Source organism: Egretta garzetta, unplaced genomic scaffold, assembly GCF_000687185.1.
Source record: "Egretta garzetta isolate BGI_Z169 unplaced genomic scaffold, ASM68718v1 scaffold46, whole genome shotgun sequence".
NCBI lineage: Eukaryota > Metazoa > Chordata > Aves > Pelecaniformes > Ardeidae > Egretta > Egretta garzetta.
The window spans coordinates 3,909,060-3,935,518 of NW_009260268.1; the positions used below are offsets into that span (position 1 = coordinate 3,909,060).

Sequence of the window (26,459 nt, forward strand, 5' to 3'; positions counted from 1 at the left end):
AAGCCACATAACGTGCCTTGCCTCCGCGCGAATCTGGGAGCCGTAAGCCGGACCGGTTGCAAATGAAGTGTAATGCATTGTGGGACGTGTGTAAAATTGGATCATTCGAGGGGGAAAAAAAAAAAAAAGGAAGGGACCTGTCCCGCAGCGAGAAGGACTACCGGCTGCACAAACACTTCCCACCAGCTTTTATTTCCCAGGCATCACGGGGCTACATGACATCAGGTTTGTAACATAATTTGCGGGTGCGAGAGATCTTTATTGCGAGGCTGGTGCGGGGTGTGTGTGTGTGGCTCTGGGAGGGCTGTGTCGCTGGGTACCGAGGGGAGCCTGCGACTGGGAGCGCAAGTTGTTATGAATAATGCAAAAAAAAAAAAAAAATAGCATACATCCACCATTTTGTACCTCTGCAAGATTCACAGCAGGGCCCTCGCAATATGGTGTTTATTAATCGAGTGAAATAAATGCACGAGAGAAACGGTCAGGTCTCTCTGTCCTGGAAGGGCAGATAAAAATGACTGGGCGCGCAGAGCATGGAGCCCTTTGCTCCTTTTGTGCGCAAAAGCATGTGCTGGATATTTACTGCTGCCCCGCACGGTGCCCTTTTAATGCAGTTAACTCTAGTTAACTCATCGGGCTTTCGTGTTTTTCCATTTTCAAAAGGAAAAGGATCACCTGTGATTGCAGACGCTCTCGCCTTGTTACAGGCTCTCCGGGTTTCAGCTGCATGTTTCTGCAGTGGCAAAACGTGCTTTGGTGAAAATGACTGTAAACACATTTGCATTCGTTACTTGGGGTGTAGAAGGAGACCAGACCTGTTTATGTGGGGGAATACGCACATGCATGTATGTAATGTCTGTTGATTGCTTTCAAGGGAGGCCGTGGGGAAATAATGGACACTGCACCAACATGTTTGTGTATGGGAAAGAGCGAGGGCAAACAAAACAAAAAACAGCGCAGGGAAAGGCAGGTATCGGGGAGAGGCTCGGCCTCCGACAGAGTGCTGGTGCGATTTTGGAAAGCCTCAGTACTGTTAATGGAAGCTGCTCCATCCTGAAATGCATCTTAATGGCCTTGGAATTCAGACATTTCATAAACACCCGAAAGAAGACTTGGGAAAATGCTGATTGGGGAGGGGGCTGGGGGCAGAAAATCCTGGAAACCTCCTTTGTTGTTCTGATGCCTGCTTATTGTGATGATTGGGCATAACATTTCATTACTATGATGGCAAATTCCAATTTATCAGGAAGGCACATTTTCCCTCTGAGGCTCGATCTAGGTTGAGTAGGCAGATTCCTTTAAAGGAGAAAAAGAGGGAGAGGGAGAAAACGAAGGTATTTATTATGCATTGCTGAAAACGTTTCCAGCCCTGTGCCCCGTCCCCCCCATTTCTGCTGCAAAGGTTTAGCCAAAGATTGTGGTTGTCGTTGGTTCTATGCTCACTTTCCTATCTCTGGCCCTAATAAATGTATCTCTTCAGTCAGGATTGGCTTCTCATGTTTTAAAATTGTCTCGTGGCTGTTCTTTCTCTAAAGCCTGAGCACAAGGGAAATAATATGCATTTTACTGAAAAATCTGCCTGTGTAAGAATACTGTGCTATTTTGGCAACAGCCGCTCTGATTTTTCCCTTTCCTGGGAAGCCACATATTGTGAGGAAATGACAAGGATAATTTATGCTTGAACAGCTGAAGAAGAGGAGAACGGTGGTGGTGGTGGTGGTGGTGGTGGTGGTGGTGGTGGTGGAGGGGTTGTTTTGTTTTGCTGGTGCTGCAGGACCTGAAAGCAGCTGGAAAGCCAAATCTGTCTGTACTGTGAAGATTTTTGTTGTTCTGTGTGAATGTCCTGGTATTCCCACTGTAAGATACGCTGTGTCAGTTCTGTTGAAGTCGGTACTTTAAGGCCTTTCTTTCAGTGTGGAAGCCCATATATAAAAGAGAAGGAGCTCAAGTGAATGTTATGTGCCAAGTGGTGTGGTTTTTTGCTTGTTTTTAATTCTTCAGGGAAGCAGTCTGGCTCTGTAAAAGCTTTATCTTGGCAAGATTGGTACAGTCCAACCAGGCGCTCAAACACCAGCGATCTGCAGAATCAGATGTGTCACCCTACATTTTCTGGCAGATACCCATGTCTGGGGGGGGACACGACATAGGTTTGTAATCTGCTATTAATATTTTAAAGTAATCTTCAGACCCTCAGAATACCGTGTTTATGAATATACAGTGCATTGATTTCAACTACAATAATTGAAGAAGGACAAATGCCATGTTTAGTTTGAGTGATTTGCTAAAGCTGTTGGAAGGAGAATACACTGAAAATCAGCAAATGTTTGTTTGGTTGTTTTTTTTTAAATAAACAATGACTTAGTAGTCTTTTAGCTGGAAATGCAATTGTTCTCTCTTGATGGATAGTTTCCACATTCATTTATTTTTAAAGGATCCCTGTCCACTGCCTTTCCAAATATTAGTTTTGGGAGGAATGGCTACTGTATTAAACACTTCTGACTATTTGAAGGAAACTCTCTTCCTTGCAGGAAATCTATAGGAAGTCCTCTGGTGTAACAGTTGTGGGAATCAGCAATAAAAATACATTCTTTGTCACCCAGAATGTTGTAGGGGAGAAAGTGTCCCGAAGCACATGGGCTTCTCAGGGCTGCATTCTGTTTATCCAACCATTTAACCTCATCACCATTAGCATTGTTGTGGTTCTCTTTTAATTAAACACAGCATTGTTTGGGATGGGGGTGGAGGGTGGGAAAGAAATCTTGGGGTTTTGCCTCAGTTACTCTGCTTAGGGAAATACGAAAAAGCAGAGAGTCAAACGGCCTTCAGTAAGATGTGAAAAAACTTGAAACGTTCATATTTGAGCCTGCCTGAATGAGGCATGGAGAGTTGTATATACGTACATTTCTTTCAGCACAGAGAAATATTGAGTAACAGTGTTGTGGTCAGTGGTGTGGTGTTTTATTTGGGGAAAATACAGTCTCTAAGCAGAACCCTGTTTATAATGAAAGTGCAAACCTCATGCTAGAGTGGTGGAGCGCACCCAATTTTAAGTAGCCTTTTCAGTAAAACTGAGTAAGGACCAGTTTGATATTTTCTTGATTAGAAGCAGCATTGGTGGCTGGCAGTCACATTTTCAATACTTTGGGAACAAACTGCCCGTAATGGTAGAAAATTGATGCAGATGCAATTCATCCGAAATTTAAAGGTGGTTTGACAGATGAAGGGAGATGGAAGTAAGGAGGAAAAAGAGCAGGGAATTTAGAAAATCACACATTTTTACTGCTGAATAATCTCTTGATACATGCTATTAAATTGGCTGTACTCCAGGGTTTCTTTAGACCTCCTAGCAACCGCTAGGTTCAAAGGCCGTGCAAGGAGTTCATTGTTCATGCGGAATATTAATTTCCCAGTGGAGGACTGACTTGGAGAAAAAACACTGAAAAAGAAAACTACAACAATGTAGAGCTTTGACCTTGCGTGAAAAGAGATCTTGAAAAGTTTGAATCCAACAAAATTCATACACATTACTGAAAAAGGGGAAATATACTTGACATTTTTGATAGATTGCTGCTTAATTGAGGGAAAATGAAGAAATGGTGTGAAACTGCCAAGCAGGATAAAACTTAGCTGCAGCTTAGGAGGGCTCCAAAAAGTCACATGAAATAATACGTAGGGCTTTTGAAATGTTGGAAGCTTCTTGCTTTTTTTCCTATTTTCCTCCTAAATAACAAAGGCAAATCCTGAACTTTGTTTTAGTGGAGAGATGAACTGCACCCTGTGGTTGACCCAGTCGTTAAATGTTACCAGAAATGAATAGTGGTCTGGAAAGAAATACTTTTTTCTGCAGCCTTTCTTGAGCTATTTTAATTCAACGTCTTGGTGTTGGAGGTAATGTGTCAGTTTGAGATGGGTGGTGGTGTAGGGTAACAGTCTAGCACATGCAGCATGAAGGAATGTCTGAACAGCTTTCTACAACAGCAAAAAACTTAATTCCAGAGCATGCTTATTTGAAGGTTACCTTTGGAAAAGTTTGCAATTACTTTATTGCTCTTTGCTATAAATTTCCTTGTAGAGGTTTCAGTGCTTCAAAGTTGAAAGGTAAAATTCAGTCTCGATGTTGTCCTACTGTTACTGGAGTTTGATTACCAAGTTGAAGCCGATGGGAAAGGAGAGACGTACATAACACTGCTATCCAGCTGATGGTATCTGTGTGCAAATTAGTATTTGTAGGAGGAGAAGATATCCTCATTCTCTGTTTTCAGGGTTGTTTGATGGAAGGTCTGGCTAGGATTGCCTCTTCAGCCTCCTTGAACAGTAAGAAGGATCTTGGGAGTCATTTGAGCAAATGAGAGTATTTTATTTTATTTTTATTTTTTTTAAGCTTGAACCACTAATTAAAACTAGTATTTGGAGATAACCATGCATAATCCGGACAACTCAGTTTAATGTAGTTGAGAAATGACAGAGACACGCAAAGCCTTGAAGCTCATTCAGTTCTCCCATCCCCTAATTCAGTTATCTAAAGGAATATGTTCTAGCTTGAAAGTGGTTGTATTGTATTTAATATTTAATGGAATAATCAGTATTGCATCACCTTCTTTTCCTCTCAGTGTGGTATTAAGAAACACCTTCTGATTCACCTGCTTAACAGTAATGTGATCTCTTTGCCTCCTTGAATTCTGAGTAGTTTTAGGCTGTCCTAGACCAGAGCCATTAATGGCACAGTAACGACTGAGCGTGTGTAGGTGTCAGTGGCTAGCAGGGCTAGCTTTGCCTCTTGGCTCCTGCTCTGTCTCCTTTGCTTCAGCCTGTGCTGACCTGGTGAACCCGAAGTGGGTCACTCCGTTCAGTTACTTCAGGGGCTACGCTTGTCTTATTGCTTGGGAACCTGCTCCAGGGTTCACTGTGCCTTCCAGTCCCTTTTGGGCTCTGGAGCATCCACTTACCTTGACAGCGATATAGGAAATTTCACTGTGTCCTGATCTGGGGAGAGGGTCTAAGTGTGCTCTGTCTTCAGACACAAACTTGGTCCAAGTTCATGGACCTGTCATTTTTACACAGTTTCTAGCTCATTTTGTTTTCCCCCCTGGTTTCTTGCCTAAAAGAATACAAAGGGCAATCTTCTCTCTCCTCCTTCTGTGGAACCCTGGTTTTCACTCCTGCGGTTGCCTGTGCTGGATTAACTCACATACAGCACCGTGCCCATGCCTGCGTGCTACGCCACTGTCTCCACACCTGGTCCTTTTCCACCAGATACCCAAGATATTTTCTGCATATCCATGACTTCACTTTTAGACCAACTTGTGGGCAGTGTCCTGTGTACTACTTGTGCATTCAGCTGACCAAACTGTGTTTGACTACCTGTTGTTCTTCCTGGCTGCTGTGACCTGTGAGCAAGGGGGATCCAGGGTGGCTTTTTTCTTCATGGCATTAGAAATAAAATCAAACAGGAGTGAATATAAGAAAGAAACAGTAGTGTGTGCATGTGCCTATCTTACCTGGACCTATTCACGTTTCTATCTCTGTTCAAAGCACTTATCCCTGCAGGGCTAAGCTTCATGATATTTTTCCTCCCCAGCCTCTGTCGTTGCCTGCATTCAAAGTCCCCGTGTTCTCTCTGCTGGTTTGCCTGGACCTTCAGCCAGGTCGGGGTGCACAGAGGTGGCTCCAGCATCAGGTTGGCAAAGGATGTCGTCTCATTGGTGTTTGCGCAGAGGCGTCACTCTGAATGTATTTCTAGATGTGTTTTCCAGTAGTCCAGATTGAAGTAATTTGTTAACATGCACACTAGACATCATGATAGCCTCCTGAAGACGTAGGAGGCTCCTTTTTCAAGAATAGACAAGGGTTCAGAACAAACACGGTACTGATTCATCACAAATAGCTCCCAGTCTTTCACAGGTGTAGAAGTTATACTCTGTCTTTCTTGGTAACATCTGATAAACTTGAAGGGTGTTGAATATCTTGCCATTTTGGAATTCAATAGCAGCTGCGTCTTTGGAAAATACATTACTTGTTGGGGAGGCTGAAATGTGAGGATTTTGGAGATCACCTTGGCTTAGCCCAGTGACCTGCTCAGTCGTGAGCAGCAATGGGCGTTCATTTGTATGCAGAGTTCATCCCAGAGTAAACTACCACCTTTGTAATATTCTTTGCACGGTTTCAAGAGGTGTAAGTACAATCGGGTATGAAGACTAAAAAGGTGGTATTTTGCTAAGCATGTTGTAGAAGTCCTCCAAAAATTGGGGGCTTCTCTTCAGTGTTCTGGGGAGCTTCTTTAGCATGATTCTACTTCATAACCCGTAGCAGGTTGTAGAATATCTCTGTGAACGGCGTTAAAACTGAATCAGCATCCTATCACCTAAACTCTGGGCCATGATTCAAGTAAAGCAGTGCTGAAAAAATATTTCAGATACAATTACTCTTGGCTCTTCTTGAGCATGCTTTTACCTGGCTGGAAGAGGCCATACAGTATTAAAGCCATGATCAAAAATTGTCAGCTAATTTAGAACTTGTGTAAGAATTGCTAAATAATACATTATCAGTTGTGGGGTTTTTTCCTTGAAAAACATGATGCCTTGCATTATTTTAAATGATAAAGCTACCCTTAAATTATCAAAACTGGATAGTTGATGTTTTTGGTGGAGTAGATGTAAATCTGAGCCTAGAAATATGGGTTGCCCTTTGTAAGAAGTATCTAATGAATACTTCACGCAATTCTGCCTAACCATTGGGTTTAATTTTCACCAGGAAAAGGAAAAGGAGTAGTAACCATTGAAACGGAGACCTGAATGCCTGAATGTAACCAGTACACTTTCAGTTACAGGCCTTTTTTTCTAGGTAGATTAAATATGAGGACAGGAGGGAGAAACAAGGGTTAAAAGCTTCTCTAAAAGTCTCGGGAAACTCTGTGCTTCTGTACTTGTCCTTGCAATAATTTCTGGTATCAAGGCCAATGGCAACCAGAGTAATCCTTGGGAAAAACGGTTGAATATTGAAGCTGCAAAACTCCCAAACAAGCATTTGCTGCTTCCAAGTGACTGCCTGTAGCTATGAGGGGGGTATGAAAGTTGTTTATAGCTACTGGCTTGCTTTTTTCAGCACATTTATCAAGTTGGCTGTCCTACTGGTGCTGTTCTGTATCTCAGTTTTGGATTGCATAATAGACTGGGGGGAGGGGGGGGATGATGATGAAAATGAAAAAAGGAAGACCTGGCTTTGCAGGAAGCATATTTGGGTGTGCACCATGATGGAGCAGGTAGAGCAGTCTAGTTTAGACAGAGCCCTGGGCTCTATTGGAAGCTTTAAAGCAGTCTGCAAAAGGTAACCAAAACAAGTAGACTTGATTTTCAACAGGCTCGAATTTATTATAAAAAGGGAAGCAAGTTTCCCTTTTCCTTCCTCCAAAGAGAGATTAAAATCACTGGGTTTGAAAGTCAGGAGGTGAGGGAAGTGTTCCCAGTTGTGTCAGTGGTCATCTTTGTTTTCCTGGGCACTTAAACTGTTTCTGCAGTTCACTACGCTTACATGGTAATCTGTTCAGTAGAACTGTCTCCTTTATTTTGCACTGTAATATTGCCAATCATAAAAAAGGTCCTATTTCAACCCAGGCCTAGAATTGGTATTGATGGGTAAGAATGAACATCCAAAAATAGGTGTATTCCGTGTGAACAGAGCAGTGCTCGTTCTGCAGGTGAAATCCTGTGTTCAGGTCAACCTGTGGACACCACGGTTTTTGTAAGAATTTTCCATCTCACCTTCCTGCAAGCCAAAAAAGAAATCCTCTTTATAATACTAGCAGTAAATGATGTGGAATGATTGTTATTCAGTACTGTTATCGCTTCTACCTTGTCAACCAACTCCTCACAACCCAAAGCTAGTTCTGTTTTTCATCAAATTGTAGGTGATGTGATTCCTGTAATTTTTAAAGTATAGGAGTGGTTCTTGTTCAGTGGGAAATGGTATCTGCAGGAGGTAGCTACAAATGCACAATTAGAAATTTCAAGTTGTGGTGTTGAAAAAACAGATCTCGATGGTTTTATTGGATCTGATAGGGTGTGAAAGCAGAAGACAAAAGAGGAAGAATGAACAATTTATTTGAGAAACTGCTTTTAATTTGTGGACTTTTATGTGGTCCTGTATTCTTGAGGGTAGGATGGCCTGTATATTGCACATGGATTTTGGGTATTATGAAAAAGAATGAATGAGGAGTCAGTCGCATTTATACTAGGTCTTTTTATTTAACGAAAGTATCAAGAAGAGAGTGAGCAGAGGCATCTTGCAAGTCTTTCATTTTTTATCTGTCTCGTAAAGTTACTCCTAACTTTTGTTTCTCTGTGATCCATTAGAGCTATAGGTGACTAGGCAGTAGGTTGCATGCTTTAGCTTTCAGCTGAAATAATTAAGCGGTAACTGTGTCTGTTTAGCAGTTTTTCTTTACAAAAGTTGTCCAGGCAGCCTAGGTGAACTGTAGCCCTCTCTCTTCCTTAGGCCTTATTGACCAAGGGTTTGTATTTTGAAAAGTATGTCTAACATTAGAGTAGAACAGACTCCTGGACACTAATCATCATCTTCCCAGATGTGATGGAAAATGCAGCTGCACTTTGGCTGGGATGCTGGAACTGAAGCAACACGAGAATCTCTTCTTGAGTTTGGGTAGTGTCCTCAGTGTGGCGTGCGTGTCCGTGAAGCATCTGGCACTCACGTTCTTGACGTGCAGGTAGCAAGTAGGAATCTGCACCTAGTGATCTCAAAACACCTTTTCCAGCTACTATTTTCTTTCCCAGCTGTATTATTTAAAGAAAAAAAATGAATGGCCCTTTGTAGTGAATTTGACCTCAACGTTTTGAGGCCCGAAGAGTATAATAGACAATTCAGAAATACTTACTTAATGTGGCCTGGAAAAGGCAAAGTTCAGTATGAAAGCTGAGTTCATCATAACACAGGAAGCTGTGCTGGGAGAACCTAGATTATATAAAGTAGTTTTCTTGCCCATTTGTGTTCTTTTAATTTCCTCCATAATTTCCTATGAATTTCCTGTTGATGACCCGTGACCTAGTTTCAGAAGATGAACTTCTGACCGTATGTGATAATGTTTTAACTGCCATAAATTGGACTGTTTATCTTACAAGCCAGTAAAGATGATGTACTAAATTTCATTGTGGTACTTTGCCTCTTAAATTTTCACAGCATTTTAGAGCAAAGTACCATTCTTCATTTTCATAGGATGTTCTACATTCTGCTCTCCTGAGAGTTTACATTCTTGGATCATACGGTGACCTTATTTTACTACACCTAAGCCTTAAACTAAATATTTTTTTTAACGGGGTGAAAAGGAATTATTTTTTACAAGGTTTTCTTAAGATTTGTGTGCTTTTAGGTGTAAATGCTGCATGGCCGGCTGGGTGAGTAGAGGGAACAAAAACTTTAGAGGAAAAGGTTTGTTGGCTTTAACATGGAGTTTGAAACAGCTGCAACCCCCACGTGTAAATTGGGCATGTCTGCAGTGCAGCTCTTGTGAGAGATGGAAGGCAGATACCACTGGCTGTGGAAAGTTCACCCGAGGCCCAGGTGGTCCCTCAGCCTCTAGTGTTAACTTCAGGGCAGGTTTACTGATGCAGAGTTGGGATCACAGGTGGGAGCAGTATGGCTTGCTGCTGTCTGTCCATGTGCTGACCCCCTCCCTTTGCACTAGTCCAGTCCAAAATTATCAACAAAGGAGATCCATCTCTGGAGAATGTTTAGGGCTTTGTAATATGCTACTAGGTCTTTAGTCTCTGCTTTTGTTGTGGATGGATGTACTCGCTTTCTTGCTCTTTTAGGTACAGATGTTTTACAGTTGTACGTGTTATGTTGGTTTGTGATGGAAATGATGAAAAATCTAGGGAAATCATGGGGTGTGCTACATATGTATACCCTTAGTCAATAGGATCATTGTATGGAAGTACTGTGAGACCAGGGCTCGGTGAAAATCATTTGAGCTTCTGTATGGGACAAGTATCCTTCCACAGGCATTGAATTTCAGGAGCAAAATCTTGAAATCATATTTGCGTGGGATGTCTGCATAAGAATGGATCTGGCTGGAATATTTTCACAGAACACAGAAGCAAAAAATGGTTTTCTGCATCTTCTTTTTTCTGGACAGCCCTAATGAAGTCTCAGTTTCTGAACAACTTTTCAGAATTTCTCTGGAAAGAGATACAGCCATCTCTAAATGAAACATTTTGCAGATTTTTTTTTTTTTTCTAAAATCATAAGGCAAACGCCTTTGAGTCAATCTTAGGTTCAGTCTGTATAATTATTTTAATTAAAGAAATATTTTCCAGTAACTATGAGTGTAAAATTTTGGAAACCTTGTTTTAAAAACCACGTTCTTAACTACCTCTTTTCACAAGAGGGTGAAGTAGCTATGTAAGGTATTGTTTATTTTAGAGCCATGTGCAATAACTTTTCATCAGATACGTGGTCTGCCATATTGCCCTGTGCAGCACAATAAAGCATACTTTCTGTAAGTTTATTAAATTTTATGTGTTGCAAACCTGTGTTCTGTGCGTGTGTGCTAATGGTTATACATGAGAATGCATGCTAAGTCCCCAAGGGTCCGATTCTGTCCTTCAGTGGGAAAAGTGCACAAATTTTTGGTTGGCTGTTCAGGTGGGAAACCTTGACTCCCAGCAGCGCTGCTTCCCTGAACAATGCACGTACCTGTCTCTCTTGCACATATTCTTTGCCTGCATCAGGGCATTGGAAAGGCTGAGGAGGGCATAGCTGTACCTGCTGAGTAATGCTCCCTTTTAATTGAAGTCTGCCTTTGAATAAGGGCCACAGGTTGGACAGCTAGAGAAACTGGGGCAGGCTTACCAGAAACAAGGGTGGGTGTGATGGCAGCGAACAAAAAGAGGAATCGTGGGCAGAGTTGCTGTTCTGCCAGAGCAGGCTTGTGTTCCTGCATCCCGGCCATGAGAAGTACGCTTCCCCAGCTCACCCTTACATTTCAATTTAAGTCGTTTAGCTCACTGGATTTAAATCAGGACCATCCTTCACTTGTGTGTCTCTGAGCTCATTTCAAAGGCTAATAATTGATACAACTTTTTTTCTGCCTACCAGATGATAATCTCATGCAGTTTTCATCCCAGTGCTGATTGTTCCAAATAGAGCCATAGGCACGCAGCAATCCAGTGCACTCAGCTTTTCATGTTTATCCCTTTATATCCTAACAGTGTTCCCTCTTTCACATCTTCAAGAAATGTACTAAAGTATAATGAAGTATTTCACTGTAGCTTGCATTTAGAGTTAAATCACGAAAAGGTAGGTTAAAAAAGTTGAGGGGAAAAAAGTTTTACCTGCTTGTGTCATCGTAATTCATTCACTAGTTAATGGGGCAGTTGAATAGGATGGTGTATTTCAAGCAAAGAGAAAGCATACAAAGTGATGTCGATGTTGGATTTTACTCATGGGTTGGTGTCACACCAAGCTCTGTCAATGCTGGGTGTGGCAAAATTATCTGGCAGAGCACCTGCCCTTGGGAACTGTCATTTTATCTCTGGTAGCAAATTAGCTTCAAACCCAACTTTTCAGATTGGAGCATTTGACCTGTGTTTTCCACTGCTAAATGTCTGTGTGTGTATTGTGATTGCTGTGCATAACGTTGGGAGGGCTATTTTGTTATGGGGGACCAGCAAGGAGGAAAAAAAAATCTGAAACCTGCTCTGCTATACATTGCCATGCAATGACAGTTTTTTATGACAGTTTTGGAGCAAGAGCTGGAAGGAGTGTGGAAAACTTCCCTTTTTTTACCACACGTGAGACCTTAAGAGTGGCCATGCCAGTTAAGAGCCAGGTCTGTCCTGCCCACTCTGCTGTGTCCAACCATGACCACAAACAGGTGCCCGAGGAAGAGGAGAGTGAAGTGTCTGGTACTTTCCTGGCATGCTTCCCTGCCTCCAGCTGTTGCAGGCAATATGGTTTGTTTAGTAATCCTCAACAGGTCTCTCTTGCAGTTGTGGTCTTTGGTACCTGTGGGGAATATTAGGGGAGTGATGACTGCTCACCTAGTATACGGAGGAGCTGCTCTGTGGCAGCTCCGAGTTGTGTGCATTTGGTCTCATCCTGTCCTGTTTTGCAGCATTTCTTCCTAACGAGGAAAATACGCACACGTGAAGAAGGTTTTGAGGGTCTTGGTATTTTTGGTGGTGGAAGAGCAGTGCATCAGCTGTTAGGTCAAGAGGCAACATCAATCCCCTCTCTCCAAATACAACACACACAAATTCCAGATTCCTGTAACTGAGATACTAATAGTACTCACATCATCACACGTTCTCTACTTACATAGGATAGGTTGTGGAGTCATCAATGAAGCACTTGTTAATTATTTCTGTAATACCACTTATTCCTTCTTCCACTTAGTTTTATTCCCTTAGTTCCTCCCTTTCCTTCCCCTCTGAATCCTGGGCATCATTGAGGCGTCTCATCATGAAGGTGACACATGCCTAGATGAAAGGCTTGCATTAAGCAGGAGTTTCTTGTTATATCAACTCTTGACATTCCAGAAATGTCAACTCCTGATTCATGTTGCAGGCAGGATCTGATGCCAAGACATTAGTTGTTTCCTACTCTTCAACTTATTAATCAGGCAGAACGGCTGTTTCAAGACAAAATTGTCCTGAGAAAGTACCGCAGAAGTGGATCCTAATGTTTCATGTCTCCAAGGTATCCCCATTCCCTTGTTTTGGAGGTGTTGGCTAGCTCACAAGATTAATCTTGGTTGAGAGGTAATTGTTTGGCTAATAGCTAAAGGCCATAACGTTCCAGCGTGGCTTCCTGAGCTTGTGACATGTTGGGTGTCTCAGTGAAAGCACTGGTTTTCGCAGGAGCCAAATGTTCAACATCTCTGAAGGCTGGTAAATTGGGCTCTGCGGGTTTCAAAATCCACATATCTGGATTTGCATCTGGGCCTGAACTGACCCCATGCATGTGCTCGGCAAATAGGCTGCCTTTGAAAATGGTGACAGAGCGTAGAGCTGAATACCTGTCTGGTCGCCATCACCTCTCTGCAGAGCTGCTTGAAGCATTCATCAAACTTATGTCCCCAAGTCCTGTCAATTCATAGACCAGCATCATAGAAAGGCGTTCTCCAAAATAGATTTCAGGTGTGTTGTGTAAATGAGGGTGGAGACGACTGCGTGCGGTGGTTCTTCCAGTGATGCTCTGTGTGTGTGCCGTGCATGGTCCAGCCCTCCCAAGGGGTGCTGTATGCATGTTTGGTGACACCCATGGGAATCATCTTTTTGCTGTGTATGTGCAAAATAACTTTACTGCGCGTGCTGAGTAGTATAATGTATAGGTTATGTATAATTTTATGCTTATGATCTTTTTAAGACCTCTCTCTTTAATCTCCACCCTTCTGCTGAATTTTTTTGTATTCTACTTGTTAATATAGCATTGGAGCACACCTGTTTCATATATTCTGTTTGGGGAGACTATCGTATACCAACGTGAGTGTATTTTGTTCATGCTTTGTGTACTTCCACAGGTGTTTAATTTAGATGTGCATGCTGTTAGTCATTGTAATTGATGTTGCAGATGTTTTTCCTAGCAAGACTAAAATACAAACATTGGAAAAACTATGCAAATGGTAGAAAACATAGGATACAAAACAGTAAAAATTATAGAAAAGTGATGAAATTTTAGTAATGGATTTAAGTTTTTAAAAAATAATTAATAATTCACTGTCACGAATCTTTGAATTTGTCACTTCTTGTTTCATCTGCAGAAGTGTTGTTAACCACCGTTGTAGCACTGAGAATCTCACAGGAGATTGATATTTTTTTTTTTTTTTTTTTTTTTCCTCAACCAGACTGTGAAATCTTTGTCACAGGGGCAAAAAGATCTTTGATGGGACTTCCCTTCGGGGTCTCCCTTGTGCTGAGGGGGCTCAGAGTCACTTCCACAGCCACCAGAATACAAAGTGCTGAATGCTGAGGGTCTTATTGCACCCTGCTACTGCTGAGAGGGAAGAACTGCTTCTCCCCAAGACCTCTCATAAAAGGATATCACTTCTGGACTGCTGACAGGAATGTTTAACACTGCCCTGCAGAGTTACGGAGGTTAACAACTTCCAAAGCTTAGATAATGCTACAGGAATTGGTGCTGAATAAAAAATTCATGTCTACATTTTTATGATTAAAAAAACCCCAAACAAACGTGCGTAGCTTGACTCAGTTTCAAGCTACTGTTAATTCATGATCTAATCTAACAGTCTAGTGGGTGCTTAATCAGAGTAATTCCAAAGTAGATGGTTTTACAGTCTGAAGTTACTATTACATATTAAAAAAAATCAGCATTTTAAATTCTAGTGCACGATAAGAACATACCAAATGTTCCTTGCAGGACCTAAAGCCTTTATGTTGTGAACTCTTGAAAAAAGGGAGTATTTTTAATCTGTATTAGCTAATCTAGAAGCAACAGCAAAGGTCAAATGTTAAATGTTTCATTTGGCTTCTCTAATTGTCGGATTATTGAAAATGACCTGATAGACCATGGGGTCAGATTCTTCTTTGTATGCCAGCGCAATTCTATTGATTTCTAACTGAGTTGTTACTAGTTTATTGTAGCGTGAGAGCAAAAGCAAGGCCATTGCTGGCAAAAGTAGAATAATTTCTCTAGATGGAAAGCTAGGCAACAAAACTGGACTTCACTTGATGATGGTCAGGGAAGACCAAGGTTCATTTGCAATATGAAATTCAGCAATCTGTAGTCCTCCGTTCATTAGCGGTGTTGGTTTATTCCTAATTGTGTGATTTAAAGGGGGATATTCAGGCTTACATTGAGTAATACCGTATCTTTGCAGTACTGTCGTGGAAATAAATGGTGTTACTGCTGTGACAGCAGTGAGCTCAGTCTGGCCTTGCATGTGCATGTGGGCTGGTGATGCCCTGCTTGCACAAGGGGCAAAATGGGACCTAGAGCTCTTGGTGCTCAGGTGGAGGCAAAGGAGAAGACCCTGGGGCGCTTATGTCAAAAGCACATAGGTGAGGGAAGGGGAAGAACTGGAGCCTGAAACGGTTATTGCTGAGCATTTATTATTTCCAGGTAATCCTAAAATCAGCACAAGGTGCCAGATTTTGTGGTAAGATGTCATGCCTTGCTGACACATGCTATGGTGTGACACCATAGTTTTCCTTTCCCTCCGGTGATCCTGAGCTGCACTTTGCTGTCATTGCAGTATGACAGTCCATCCCCTTGATATTACCAGTAGTTCGGGGTGCAGGGGGATGGACCGGAGGCTGATAATTAAAGTGAAGCAGGAGGTAAACTGAGGTGTTTAAGGAGATTTCTCTTTGAGTGGGGGCTTCAGGGCTTCCCCCAGTAGTTACTCACAAGGAGCTATTAAAGGTGAGAAAGCCAGGAAGTTTTTGTGAGCTGTGTGTTTTCCTGTCTCTTTCTTTCATAGAGCTGCTCTCTCTCCCTTGTGGGTACTCTGATGTCTCCTTGTGTGGCTGAGCTTTGGCTTCAGTCTTTCCTTAGTAGACCTTGTGATGGATCACCAAAACTTGTGGGGACGGAAGACCTTTGAGACTGCTCCCCCTCTGTCAAGTTTGTTTGATGCTGTCCAAGAGTTATGATGTGGAAGAACTGATAGTGCAGGGCTAGGAGAGATAGCAGCATTGCACCATGAGTTCCATCATGAAACCAGACAGGAAAAAAAAAAGTCTATAAACAGGTCTCCAAGAAATATATGGGGGCCCTAACTTAAGAGTATTTAATTTACTTAATAGTTAGATTATGGAAAAAAATACTGTTAGGTAAACCCAAAGCATTTTACTAAAAGTAAAAAGTTTGTCTTGTTAATCCCAATTTCACAGCACTTCACGAACAAATCCTTTTAGTATTTTCCCCCTGCCTCTTCAGCAGTGAAAAGGAGTAAGCTGGGTGACTGCTGGAAACCTGTAGGCTATGCTCTCTGTTGCAAAGCATAACTGCCCCATTGGTACTCTGGGGTAAGATAATTTATTCAATTCAGCACCAAGGGATATGTAAACATGACAGGAACGGGCCACAAATAAAGTTGGAACATTCAGCAGTATTTCATAACTCTGAAACAAAATATATGAAGTGCAGTGTTAGCAAATGTTTATATAAAACATGCTATGGTATTACACTGAACAATTATACCTCTCTTATCTCAGGCACTTATCTCTAGCTAAAGCCAAGTGGCTTGCAGGTTTAAATTGCTCAGTATTTTTGAAGTCAGTGTGGTAATGAAATGTGCTAAGCAGCTGGGTTTTTTTATACGTGAGCGTTTTGGGTATTTTTTTTGGCCTGACTACTTTTATCTTTGAAGACACAAAAATAATGTAGTCAGAAGGAAAAGGCCAAAGTCTAATGAGTTTAATTGCAAAGAGCTGATGTTCGTAGTTGCATTTATACCTTCTTAGCATTTGCATCTCAACTTTTTGCAAGTCTTTTGTATAGAAATATTTATATTGTATGAGGGCAAATCCTAAGATCCTCTTGTCACCTCTTTCACAGCCAGAGAGGGTTCTGATGGCAGCAGGGTTGCTGTTCCCATGTGCAGGAGCAGGATGGTGGGGCTCTGAAGACCCCTGGCACAAAGAGCTGATGGCCTGCCACTGAGCTTGCCTGACGAGGCATTTGTGAATGGGTGGGAACAGTGTAAGCTAGGTTGTTGTCGGTCTCGTGACTCCTGCTCTGTTGTATACCTGTAACAGCTGCCTGAAACCAGCTCAGAGCAGCAGCAAGGATATAATGAGGCATGGCTTGTTTTTAGAGATGTGGAAATCGTAGTGATGCCCAGACCTTCTTGGTCCTTGTGGGTTCATTGTGTGGGGTTTGTTTTTGGTTTTTTGGTTTTTTTTTTGGTTATGAGGTTCTGTGAAGAGCAGAAGGCACAACCTGCTTTTGTAGCTTGTGTTCAGATAAGAAGTTCATGTCTGCTGTATAGTTTAAAATGGCAGAGATTTTTTTATTTTAGTGTGTGAACTACAAAGGTTGGGAGCTTATGTTGCTTGTCCTCAGTTTCATGATTATACAAGATAATATCATTTGTTTGCAATGACATCTCCACTGTGATTGCAGCTATAGTTTATGTGGAGGAGTGACATTAGGGAACAAATTAACATTGGATTTATAGCTTTTCTTAAGATAAGTTCATCAGACAAGACCAGCCAGGTCTTTGTGGGACGTTAGCAAATGCTCTGTGGCTCACCAGTAGAGCAAACCTCAGAAATACTGTGGTCTGGCTCGGGGGGTCAAAGGTAGGATGTGCTTTTTGGTGGTTCTCAAAGCATCAGCAGTACAGAACAAGTGGAGGTGTGGTTTTTATGGTCTTAACGGTAAGCACACATGCTTTTAAGTGGTTTCTTTTTGATTTCAAATCTCGCACTCCTGAAATTCCTATGCTTTTCATCTTGACTAATCAAAGGTTAACTTTTTTTTCCTTCCATTACCTCTCACTCTCGTCGCTCTTCCCTTTCACTCCCCACATTGCAGTTGGGAATAAGTAGAAAGTTCAGTGTCAGAATTACTAAATTTTACTCCATATTGCGAGCAGCAAAGCCAAAGAGGCAGGTACTTTTTTATAGCCAAAGAGACAGGGAACCCAGCAACTCAGTGGTACTTAGGTGCTTGTGCTGGTCCGTAGCCTCTTAACATCATCTTCCATGTTTAGCAGTATTTTGCCAGCTTCTGTGTTGTGATTTTTACTACCCTTCAAGCCTTGCCTCTCCAGGCATTGGTCAATTGGACCTCAGGTCCAATATGACATTTTAGAAATTTTGGTCATGCCCCTGGCTCTTGAGACAAACAGCTTAGCATTAGTTTTACAACGGGGATTTGAGTCTGCCTGGAAGGAGCTGAGTTGTGGTACTTGGAGAAGCGGCCAGATGGGTGAGAGTGGAGAAGTAGCTCAGGAACCCTGAAGCCAAAAATACTGATGTGTCAAGGGATTTATAAGCTGTGTTCTTGCAGGATTTATAGCCATTTTTTCTCAAAATGTCCCTGGCAAACCTTCCTCACACCAAGCAAACAAGTTGTATTTCAAAGTTTGTGTCACTAAGAGAGAGTGCATTTTTATTTATTTCTGTTATTGATATCTTAAGGTGTCCTCTAAAACACCCTCAAATATCTCAGAACTGTCTGTATCCTGACACTGAATGGCTCTGTTCTGAGTTATTTCCAAAATAAAGCTTCTACCTCTTCCTGTGTGCTTTGCCAGCAACTTTCAGATAGTTTCCAGTGATGTTTGTAGGAAGTTTGACCTGTAAAATGTCAGCAAGTATGAGCAGAATTTCAGAAAATGAGATTAAGCCACTGTTCTGAGCTACCAGCACGACTGCTCTACATCTGGTTCTCTCAGGTGAGAGCTCATCTGAGCAGCAGCGAGACATTTTTGCTCCTCGCTTTCACCCTGAGACCTCCTGCTTTTCTTTCACCCTCACCTCTTCTGGACTTTCTGCCCTCAACTGGTGACCCTGGTTTCTGGAAAGGTCCCTTCCCACAACTTTGCTTTCTGCCATATCATGTAGGCAGAGCTTGAAGTACGAGGCTTTGAAGGTTTCAGGAAAGCAAGACCAGGTTTGTTGTTACAAGGGCATTGAAACAGGGTTCTGATGAATCAACATAAGCAAGACATCAAGGTGTACTGAATTTTGGGGTACAACCAATTGCTCTTCAGGTTACTTAGTGTGGATATTAAAATACTATAATTGGAGAGAGAATATTTATGGTATTTTTTTATTATTAGAGATGGTGTGTATGTATGTATTGTATCTATCTGGATACATATCCATGCACCCAACGGTAGTGGTACTCCCCTCGTTTCTAGTGAGGATGTTTTATTGGGATCTGTATGGTGCATTCAGGCCAAGTTTGTTGCAAGTCAGAGCTTTTTATCAGTAAAGATGCAACAAGAAGCCATAGTAAGTTGGATATATTTTGAGTTTCTCTTGCTACCTTTGGCTAAAAAAAACAGCTTAATTTAAAAATTAAAACCAAATATTGTGCACTGATGATTGGCATGGCATGTTTTGTTATTTGTGGGTAAGTTGTTTGGTTGGTTTTGCTGTTCTGAAGCTTTAGTGTTGGGGGGCGGGGGAAGAGAAGGTAATTGTGTTTATTTTTTTGCACAAGCAGTGTGATATCTTAGCTTCTAAGGTGACAGTGTTATGTTGAAGTAACAGTTTAAAACTATTTAGAGGCAAATGCATGTTTGTTGTGTAAAAGTCACTAGCTGACAACTGCAGTAAAATGATCTTGAATTTGTTTACCCAACTTTATATAGTATGTAGCAAAGAAACTTCATCCTGGAAATACAATTTCAGGTGTAAAATTATCTGGGATGCTACCTTTCCCCCATGCTTAAGCCCTTCATTAAAAAAAAAAAAAAAAAGAAACTAAGAGTTAAGGTTGAAATACTCTGACTTGCAGTCTAGTCATTCTTCTGTGCAAGAAATTTTTTTAAAAATATCACGTGGTTCACTTATGTTGCACTTCTGTTCCAGTGGCAAGAGTACTTGTTCTAATTCAGAGCATTCAGGATTTTCAAGTAGTTTAGTCAGACTTTTATATTTGAACTAAAATAAATAGGCATATGGCAAGTGGAAGAACATATAATCACTGCTGCCTCAAAATTCTTTTGAGGTCAAGAATTTGAAAACAGGAACCTATAGTGCGGCTTGTGAACACAATAGGAACAGCTGGTGCTCAGCACTTTTGAAAATGAGGTCACTTTATTCTTGGTTGAAATGTGCAAAATGGGTCATCTGGGCATAGGCTTAAGACAAAGGCTAAGCACATGGCCATTTGTAACCAGGTTGTCCACGTTTCCAGAACTATAGTTGGTTAAAAGGATTCAGTTAGACAAGGAAACACTGGGATAGGTCTGCATTTTTCCCAACTTCTGGAAGCATAGCTCCCACTAGGAAAATAAATCACTGCCATATATTCTTGAAGATCTGCTCATCCTAAGGATGACATCATCCAAATTTTTCATAGTCACCCCTCCCTCCTGTGCCTTTCTGCTCGTCCTTCACATAACCTACTTTAGGAAACACTGCTCTATTGTACAGTCCTTGGGAACGCTGCCTCTCCACTAGTCTCAGCCCTGGGACTTCGTCCCTGGTCCTGCCAGCCAAACAAAGGAGAAAATCCCAAACACGCACAAAACCCATAGCGTTGTCAGCAAAATATAAAGATGCATTAGGAAAGATAATAAGAACGCTACTTAGATTTGACTGTTGGAGTGTACAGGTCCTGGATTCTAGACCCTGCCTCCAGTCATCCCAGTAGCTTATACAAATTGGCATCCAATTGAACATCTATATACTGGAGGGTCAAGATCATAGGAAAATTTAGAGTGGAAGGGATCTCAGGTGATTATACTCCAACCTCTTCCTTGTGAATACAAGCCATTCTTCTCAAATGGAGTTCAATATTTGTGCACAAACAATGTATTTTAAATTACATTGTTGATTTAGTTGGGGAATAGTACATGCAAATCATACTGGCCTTAAGCAAAAGCTTGTGAAGCCCATGCTAAAGTAAACTGCACCCATAATTCAAGGACCACGCATTTTTGTCATTAATGACCTTACTTAGAAGTGTATTTAATCTGGGCCCATTTGATGCCATTTCTTGCTTTAACTACAAAAATACTGGTTTTGTTGGTTACATAATACTTCTGTATCCTTGCTCTCATTTTTTTCTGCAATTTTGGTGGAATAACCCAAGAAAGTATGTAGTGACATTATCAAAAATAAACAAGGCAGAAGGAAAAAAAAAATCACCTGTTCTCAAATCCTGTGCATTTTACTTCCTGAGGTTGGACTGTGCTAGAGTTAGCCAGGGCTGTATCTCATATTTAGCATCAAATCTCAGATGTTCCTGTGAGAATGGTTGTCATTATTTTATTATTATTGTAAATTTAATTTACTGAGGCAGGCCTGGTGATTGCCTTCGTACAAGTGAGGTAATTTGGCCATCTAAACCAAGCTTACATTTTGGCTAGTTTTTAACAAGAGCTGTCAAAAAGAGCTTGTAGGAAGAAGACAAGGTGGTGATAGCAGCAGTGCAATGAATTCCAGACTGGAAAAGCAGAATATAAGGAAGCAGCTATGTGGTTGGTGAAGCGTAGCCAGGGCTGAGCTGGATTATTGGCACACATCGCAGAACGCAATCTTGCTTATACAACGTTTGTTGTATGTTTGGTTTTGAAAAGTGTTTCACTTCCATTGAAAAAATTTTCACGGAACTAAGTATGTGACGTGGTAAGTATTCAGTGGCAAGTAAGTAGTTAATACAAAGATGCATAATGGTTTGCTGGTTTGGGTTTTGGGTTTTTTTCCCCTCTCTCTACTACAAGGTGTTGGATATCTTTTAGCAGTCAGAAATACTATCTTGTGATACCATGTGGCTTTACTACTTTCAGTTTCACCGGCAGAGGAAAGCACTGACGAAGCAAAGCATAAATTTCCCACAGTGTCTTTCTGTTTCCAAGGATTGCCTTGGATGAATTGCTGCAGTGAAGGGTGATTAATCATTAGCCAGGAGATGGAACAAGGGTGGCTGGCATACCAGACAGAAGCAAAATTGTCTGCTGGATGTCCAGATGAATGGGCTGTGTCTGGAGGAGCAGTGGTGGTGTCTGTCTTGTTTTCCTGTCATGAATTGTGTCTCCCTTCTGACTTCATCCCAAGTTCTAGTGGATGGTTTTCAGGTCACGAGGGAGGCTGCCTCAGCTTTTGCAATCACTGTGATTGATTCTTGCTTTGCAGAAGAGGTATTTAAAGAGTAACAGTAGGATTTACTAGTCATTCCACAGTGTATTTCGTATTTCGTTTCATCTTCAGTTGGAACTGGTGCTGAACTAATAAATACAGCAGTTTGTAGTTATTTTTCTAGGATTTCACATGTAGTCATTTCTGTCCTTGCAGGAGTTGCATGCTAAAGAAGCTGCGTGCGGTGTAGATCCCATATAGAAAAGAACCATTACTGGCATCCCTGCAGTATCTTTTATGTGGCCATGTTTTTCTTTCTTACTCAGAGCTGAAAGATTTGTGCATGTGTTGTATGAATAAAACTATTCGTGTGCCCTATAATACGGCAGCAGTGATTTTGGAACTTCATATTGCATTATGTTTGCCTTGAAGTGGGTAGTTTTCTTTTCAACTGTCTGCACAGCCAAGACTTGAAAGCAACCCTTGTCAAAGTGTAAATATCAATACAGATAGGTTGCAAGCCAGTTCTCGTTGTGCTTTAAATACAGTCATTGAGAACATTTAGGCTGGATGTGGCCCCTTACTGTGGAGCGAGAGGAATAGGGGGGCAGCTCTTCAAGCCCCTGATCTTCCTGGTAAGCCTTCTTCATGCTCTGGAGCTGCAGGGAGACAGTTGTGATCAAACCTTACGGAAACCACAGAGCAGGGCAAGGTGGGGAAGCCCAAAGGGGATTCAAAATTGCCTTCGCCAGGCTTGGCATTCCCTGGGTAGGCAGCAAAGAGAGGAGACCAGGGCATAAATTAGTGTGCTAGGTGTCTGTGCTGCCAAATGAAAAGTGCACTGGGTTTTAAACGTATACATTTTAAACGTAAATCAAACAATGCCCTGCACTCCAACTCTGCCTAAGTCAGACTTAAGGAGCTTCGCTTCCTTACGTACCGAAGGTAGTGGCTGCATGTCTTCATGGATCTGATGTCTTCCCCTCTGAAATGCAGTATTGCTGTTTGCCATGCTTAGCATTGGATGATGTGTCAAACCCCTTGATTTAAATGATGTTCAGGGCGTAATTAGCTTTGTCTGCAATATTCTAGTATTAGCTGTCATAAGAAATGGTCATGAACATCTTACCTGTGCTAAAGGCTTTCTCACCTGCTCTGAACCTGCCCCCCAACACTTACATTGTCTGTAGAAGATAATTTTATTCAACAAGTAAAGCATGTTTGCGTGTATGTATATACGTCACAAATACACAGACGTATTTGATGCTGCACTTTTTTTTTTGGCTTTTCTGTGATTGTTTCGTTCTGTACCATTTAGTTTATTTCACTGCAACATACCATGGTACTGAACACATGGTACTGAATATCTGCTTTGTTAGATTTTTGTAGGTTTTTTACATTTTTAAGTGAAAGCTGTGGGAGCCTATATAGATTCTTTGTCATGCATATGAGCACATTATGCAGTCTTACTCTATTCTGTCTCCATGAGTCTTGCCTTAAGTGTTTTCTGTCTGTCTTTTGCTTTTTGTGCTATGGGTTAAATCACATACATGAGGCCTTTGTTTTGGTTCTGTGGACAGATGACTCCCAAACTCTCAGACCCTTGGTGATTTCCCTTGAATACTGTCATTATGAATACTCATAAGAATACATGTTTTTACAGGCATTTACTATGCTTTGTGTCTCTGAGCAATTTTCGGTTGAAATATTCTTGGAGATCAAGTACAATAATTTGTTGATACTGCTACACTGGATTTTCATTCTTATTTCATTGAATTACATTTTTGCCCAACAATAATGTTTAGGTCTTCAGATATTTGGTGTCAGATACTTTTGTCTCAGTCTTTTTCAAGACTTTTGGCCAACGAGCTTGAGCCTTTGCTGTTTTAAAAAACTTTTCACAGTAACTTGTAGCTATCTGTCACATTGTGAAAATACTTGTTGGTTGATTCTGAGGGGAAACAGTGTGAATGACCTAAGGAGACAATTTCCTAGGACCGATAATGATGATGAAATTTTGGTTTAGCCTGACCTCTGCTGGGTAAGTCTTGGACTTGACCCTTCCTGTCTATCCCAACCCAACTCAACCCAACCCAGCTCTCCCTTTCTATTGACAATGACCTGCCCATGACCACGAATTCAAGTCTTGGCTCTGCAAGCACAGAATCTTCACCAAAGTTCGCATGCCTGGTGTGCAGCTGAAGAGGTGCTGATTCATTCTTATCATAATTATTTATTTGTATTGCAGTTGTGCTTAAGGAGTACCCACTGTGCTGGGCACAGAAAAGAAAAGATTGTAAATGCCTTGAAGCTTTAGGATCTAAACAATGTACTCGGAGAAGTAAGATGCAAAAAGAGATGGAGATGCAAAATATGTGCAGAGTAAAATATTCTCCTATGTTTTATACTGCCAATAAATTCTGTCAGTGAAATAATAATGCAGCAAAGAAGAATCCAGATTATTAAGTATAGTTTGCAAGAGAGTCCTCACTTTGGAATTTGGGGAGTGTGGAATAAATCATCCTTTGGGAGCTTTTATTTCCTTTTTTGCAGCAGAGCCATCCTTGTAGTGATGTGCAAAACAGCTGCGTTAAAAACAACCTCCATAAATGATGCATAAACTGAATTGATTTTTGTTTAAAAAAAATATCAACAAGAAAAAAAAAGAGAGAGGAGTGATTCCTAACCTTCTGTCATTCAACCATTGCCTGATGAGGAGAACCTCTGTGTGTGCGCGTTAGAGAGTACATATATAAATGGAGAAGATTGGGATCATAAACAGAGCCCGTCCATTCTGAAATGAATGGTCCTGTCCACAGTAAGGATGTACTATATATTTTTTTAGCATTTAGGTCACCTCTCTCTAGTGGGTTGATGCTAGTCTCTGTTTTCCCAAGACACTGGGAAAGCAAAAGGCAAAATTGGGAATTGCCTCCCTGCCTCCAAATCACTGTGGCTAGCAGAATAGCCAGAACTGGCTTACCACAGTGGCTGGTGAAGTCCTCCACGACACCTGCAAGGCTAGGCTCAGTAGATGTTTGCCTTCGGGATGTTCAAGACAAGGCTGGGTTACAGACCTGCTACCTGTCATCACTGAGGCTGGGAAAAAGGAAAAAATGGAAATGCGGGGTACCATATTCTTGCATGTCAGCTTGACTTGACTGAGCGGTGCTGTAAGGGAAATGGTGTGCATATGCTGTTGTGGCACATGTTCAATATGGATCACTGTGTTAAGTGATGGGAACGTAAGTGATACTTGTTTTATGGGGTTTTAAGGAACTTTGAGAACTCATTAAAAGCTGTGACTATAACTTGCTGATCTTTCCTTTCTGAGCACTGACACCCATAAACTGTGAAACTAACCCAGTTCGTTAACAAGCAAAAGAACTGGAAGGAAAAAAAAACCTTAATAAAAGTTTTGAGGTCATTCTTGCTGCTTGTACTCAGTCATATTGTGCTTTAAATATGTGCAATAAAGGATGTCCTAGTGCATGGGCAAACAGGGCTTCTTGTTTCTAACTAAGCCTATATTCCTCATGTGGGGGATACAGGCCCTGGTATGAGGAGGATAGGGTTTGTGGAGGTAAAGTACAATACCTGTTCTGTATTCGCAGGAGACGGTATTTGTTGCCTTTGTAACTGAATGTATAACAAGAAACAGAGATTGGTAACCCATGGAGGCAACCACCGGAAAATTAATCTACCTGGGGTCTCATAAACTGTCTTGAGCTTCTTGTTAATGAAGAGTTCTCAGGTGATACATGCCTAGACTGGGAGAGATAATGGGTGGATATTAACAGGATGTTGAGCTAATCTCTGACACAGAGCTGGTTCCCCTTCTTTCCTCACTTTGAACCTTAATTACATCCTGAGAATGGAGAGTGAACCAAGAAAGAAAAAAAAAAAAACCCCACCCACCCCATAACAAAACAAAACAAAAACAGCCCAAAAAAGAGTTCTTGGGAATTGATTTTTGGATAGGAGGTCATGGGTATGAAGAGAGTGAGCTGCTGCCTGGAAGGTATTCTGACTTCTGCAGTAATCTGGGTAGAAATCCTTCCCCTCTGCACCAGGTTGTCCTGCAGTTGGACATGCTGGACAACATTTGGAGGCTGTGGATCTCACCCTGCTTCCAGTCCTGCCACCCCCCAGGCCAGCAGCCCAGGCCTGTGCTCAAATAGATGCTTGGAAAATTTGGGATGCTCAGCCTTAGTGGTGCAGGCCAGCCTAGGGCTTCTGTTGTGGCTTTCATGCATCATCCCCAAAGGGTCATTTCCTGGGGTTAAGTAAATTGCTTGTTAGTTTTGTCTCTTTGGTCTGGATAGCCAACAGGACCCCATTGTGCTGATGTGTTTGCTTGCTTATAGGTCTCCCCCGATCATAGACTTGTCCGGTTTTCCTTTGGAGGAAAAGCATCTTCCAGACACCTTCCCCTTCAAATGCCAGGGCTTTGTAATGGGTGGTGTCAGCATCTACTGGGAACCCCCTCAGTATAGGTATCTCTCTCTCCCACTTTCTCCTTTAAATCTTTGTTTTTACTTCCAGCTTGAATTAAAAAAAAAAAAAAAAAAAAAAAAAATTACGCCCATTTCCCTTATGCTGTAGACATTTTTTGTCTCAGGAATTTTAAAACTTCCAGTGTTTTTTTCCTTCATAACTCTTTAGATCTCTCTTCCCCCCCCCCTCCCCCCCTTCTTCATCCCTCATTCTGGGAGAGTATTTCCC

At 41.6% G+C, this 26,459-nt stretch overlaps 1 protein-coding gene across 1 annotated transcript in view; it reads left to right on the forward strand.

The window, feature by feature from the left end:
• The first annotated feature begins 146 nt into the window (after nt 1–146).
• Nucleotides 147–26,459, forward strand: part of STOX2 (storkhead box 2) — a 68,775-nt gene continuing 42,462 nt past the window's right edge. Inside the window, 1 exon segment of the mRNA XM_035897819.1 lies at nt 147–225. Within this exon segment, the coding sequence (XP_035753712.1) occupies nt 216–225 (10 nt within the window). The 5' untranslated portion in view covers nt 147–215.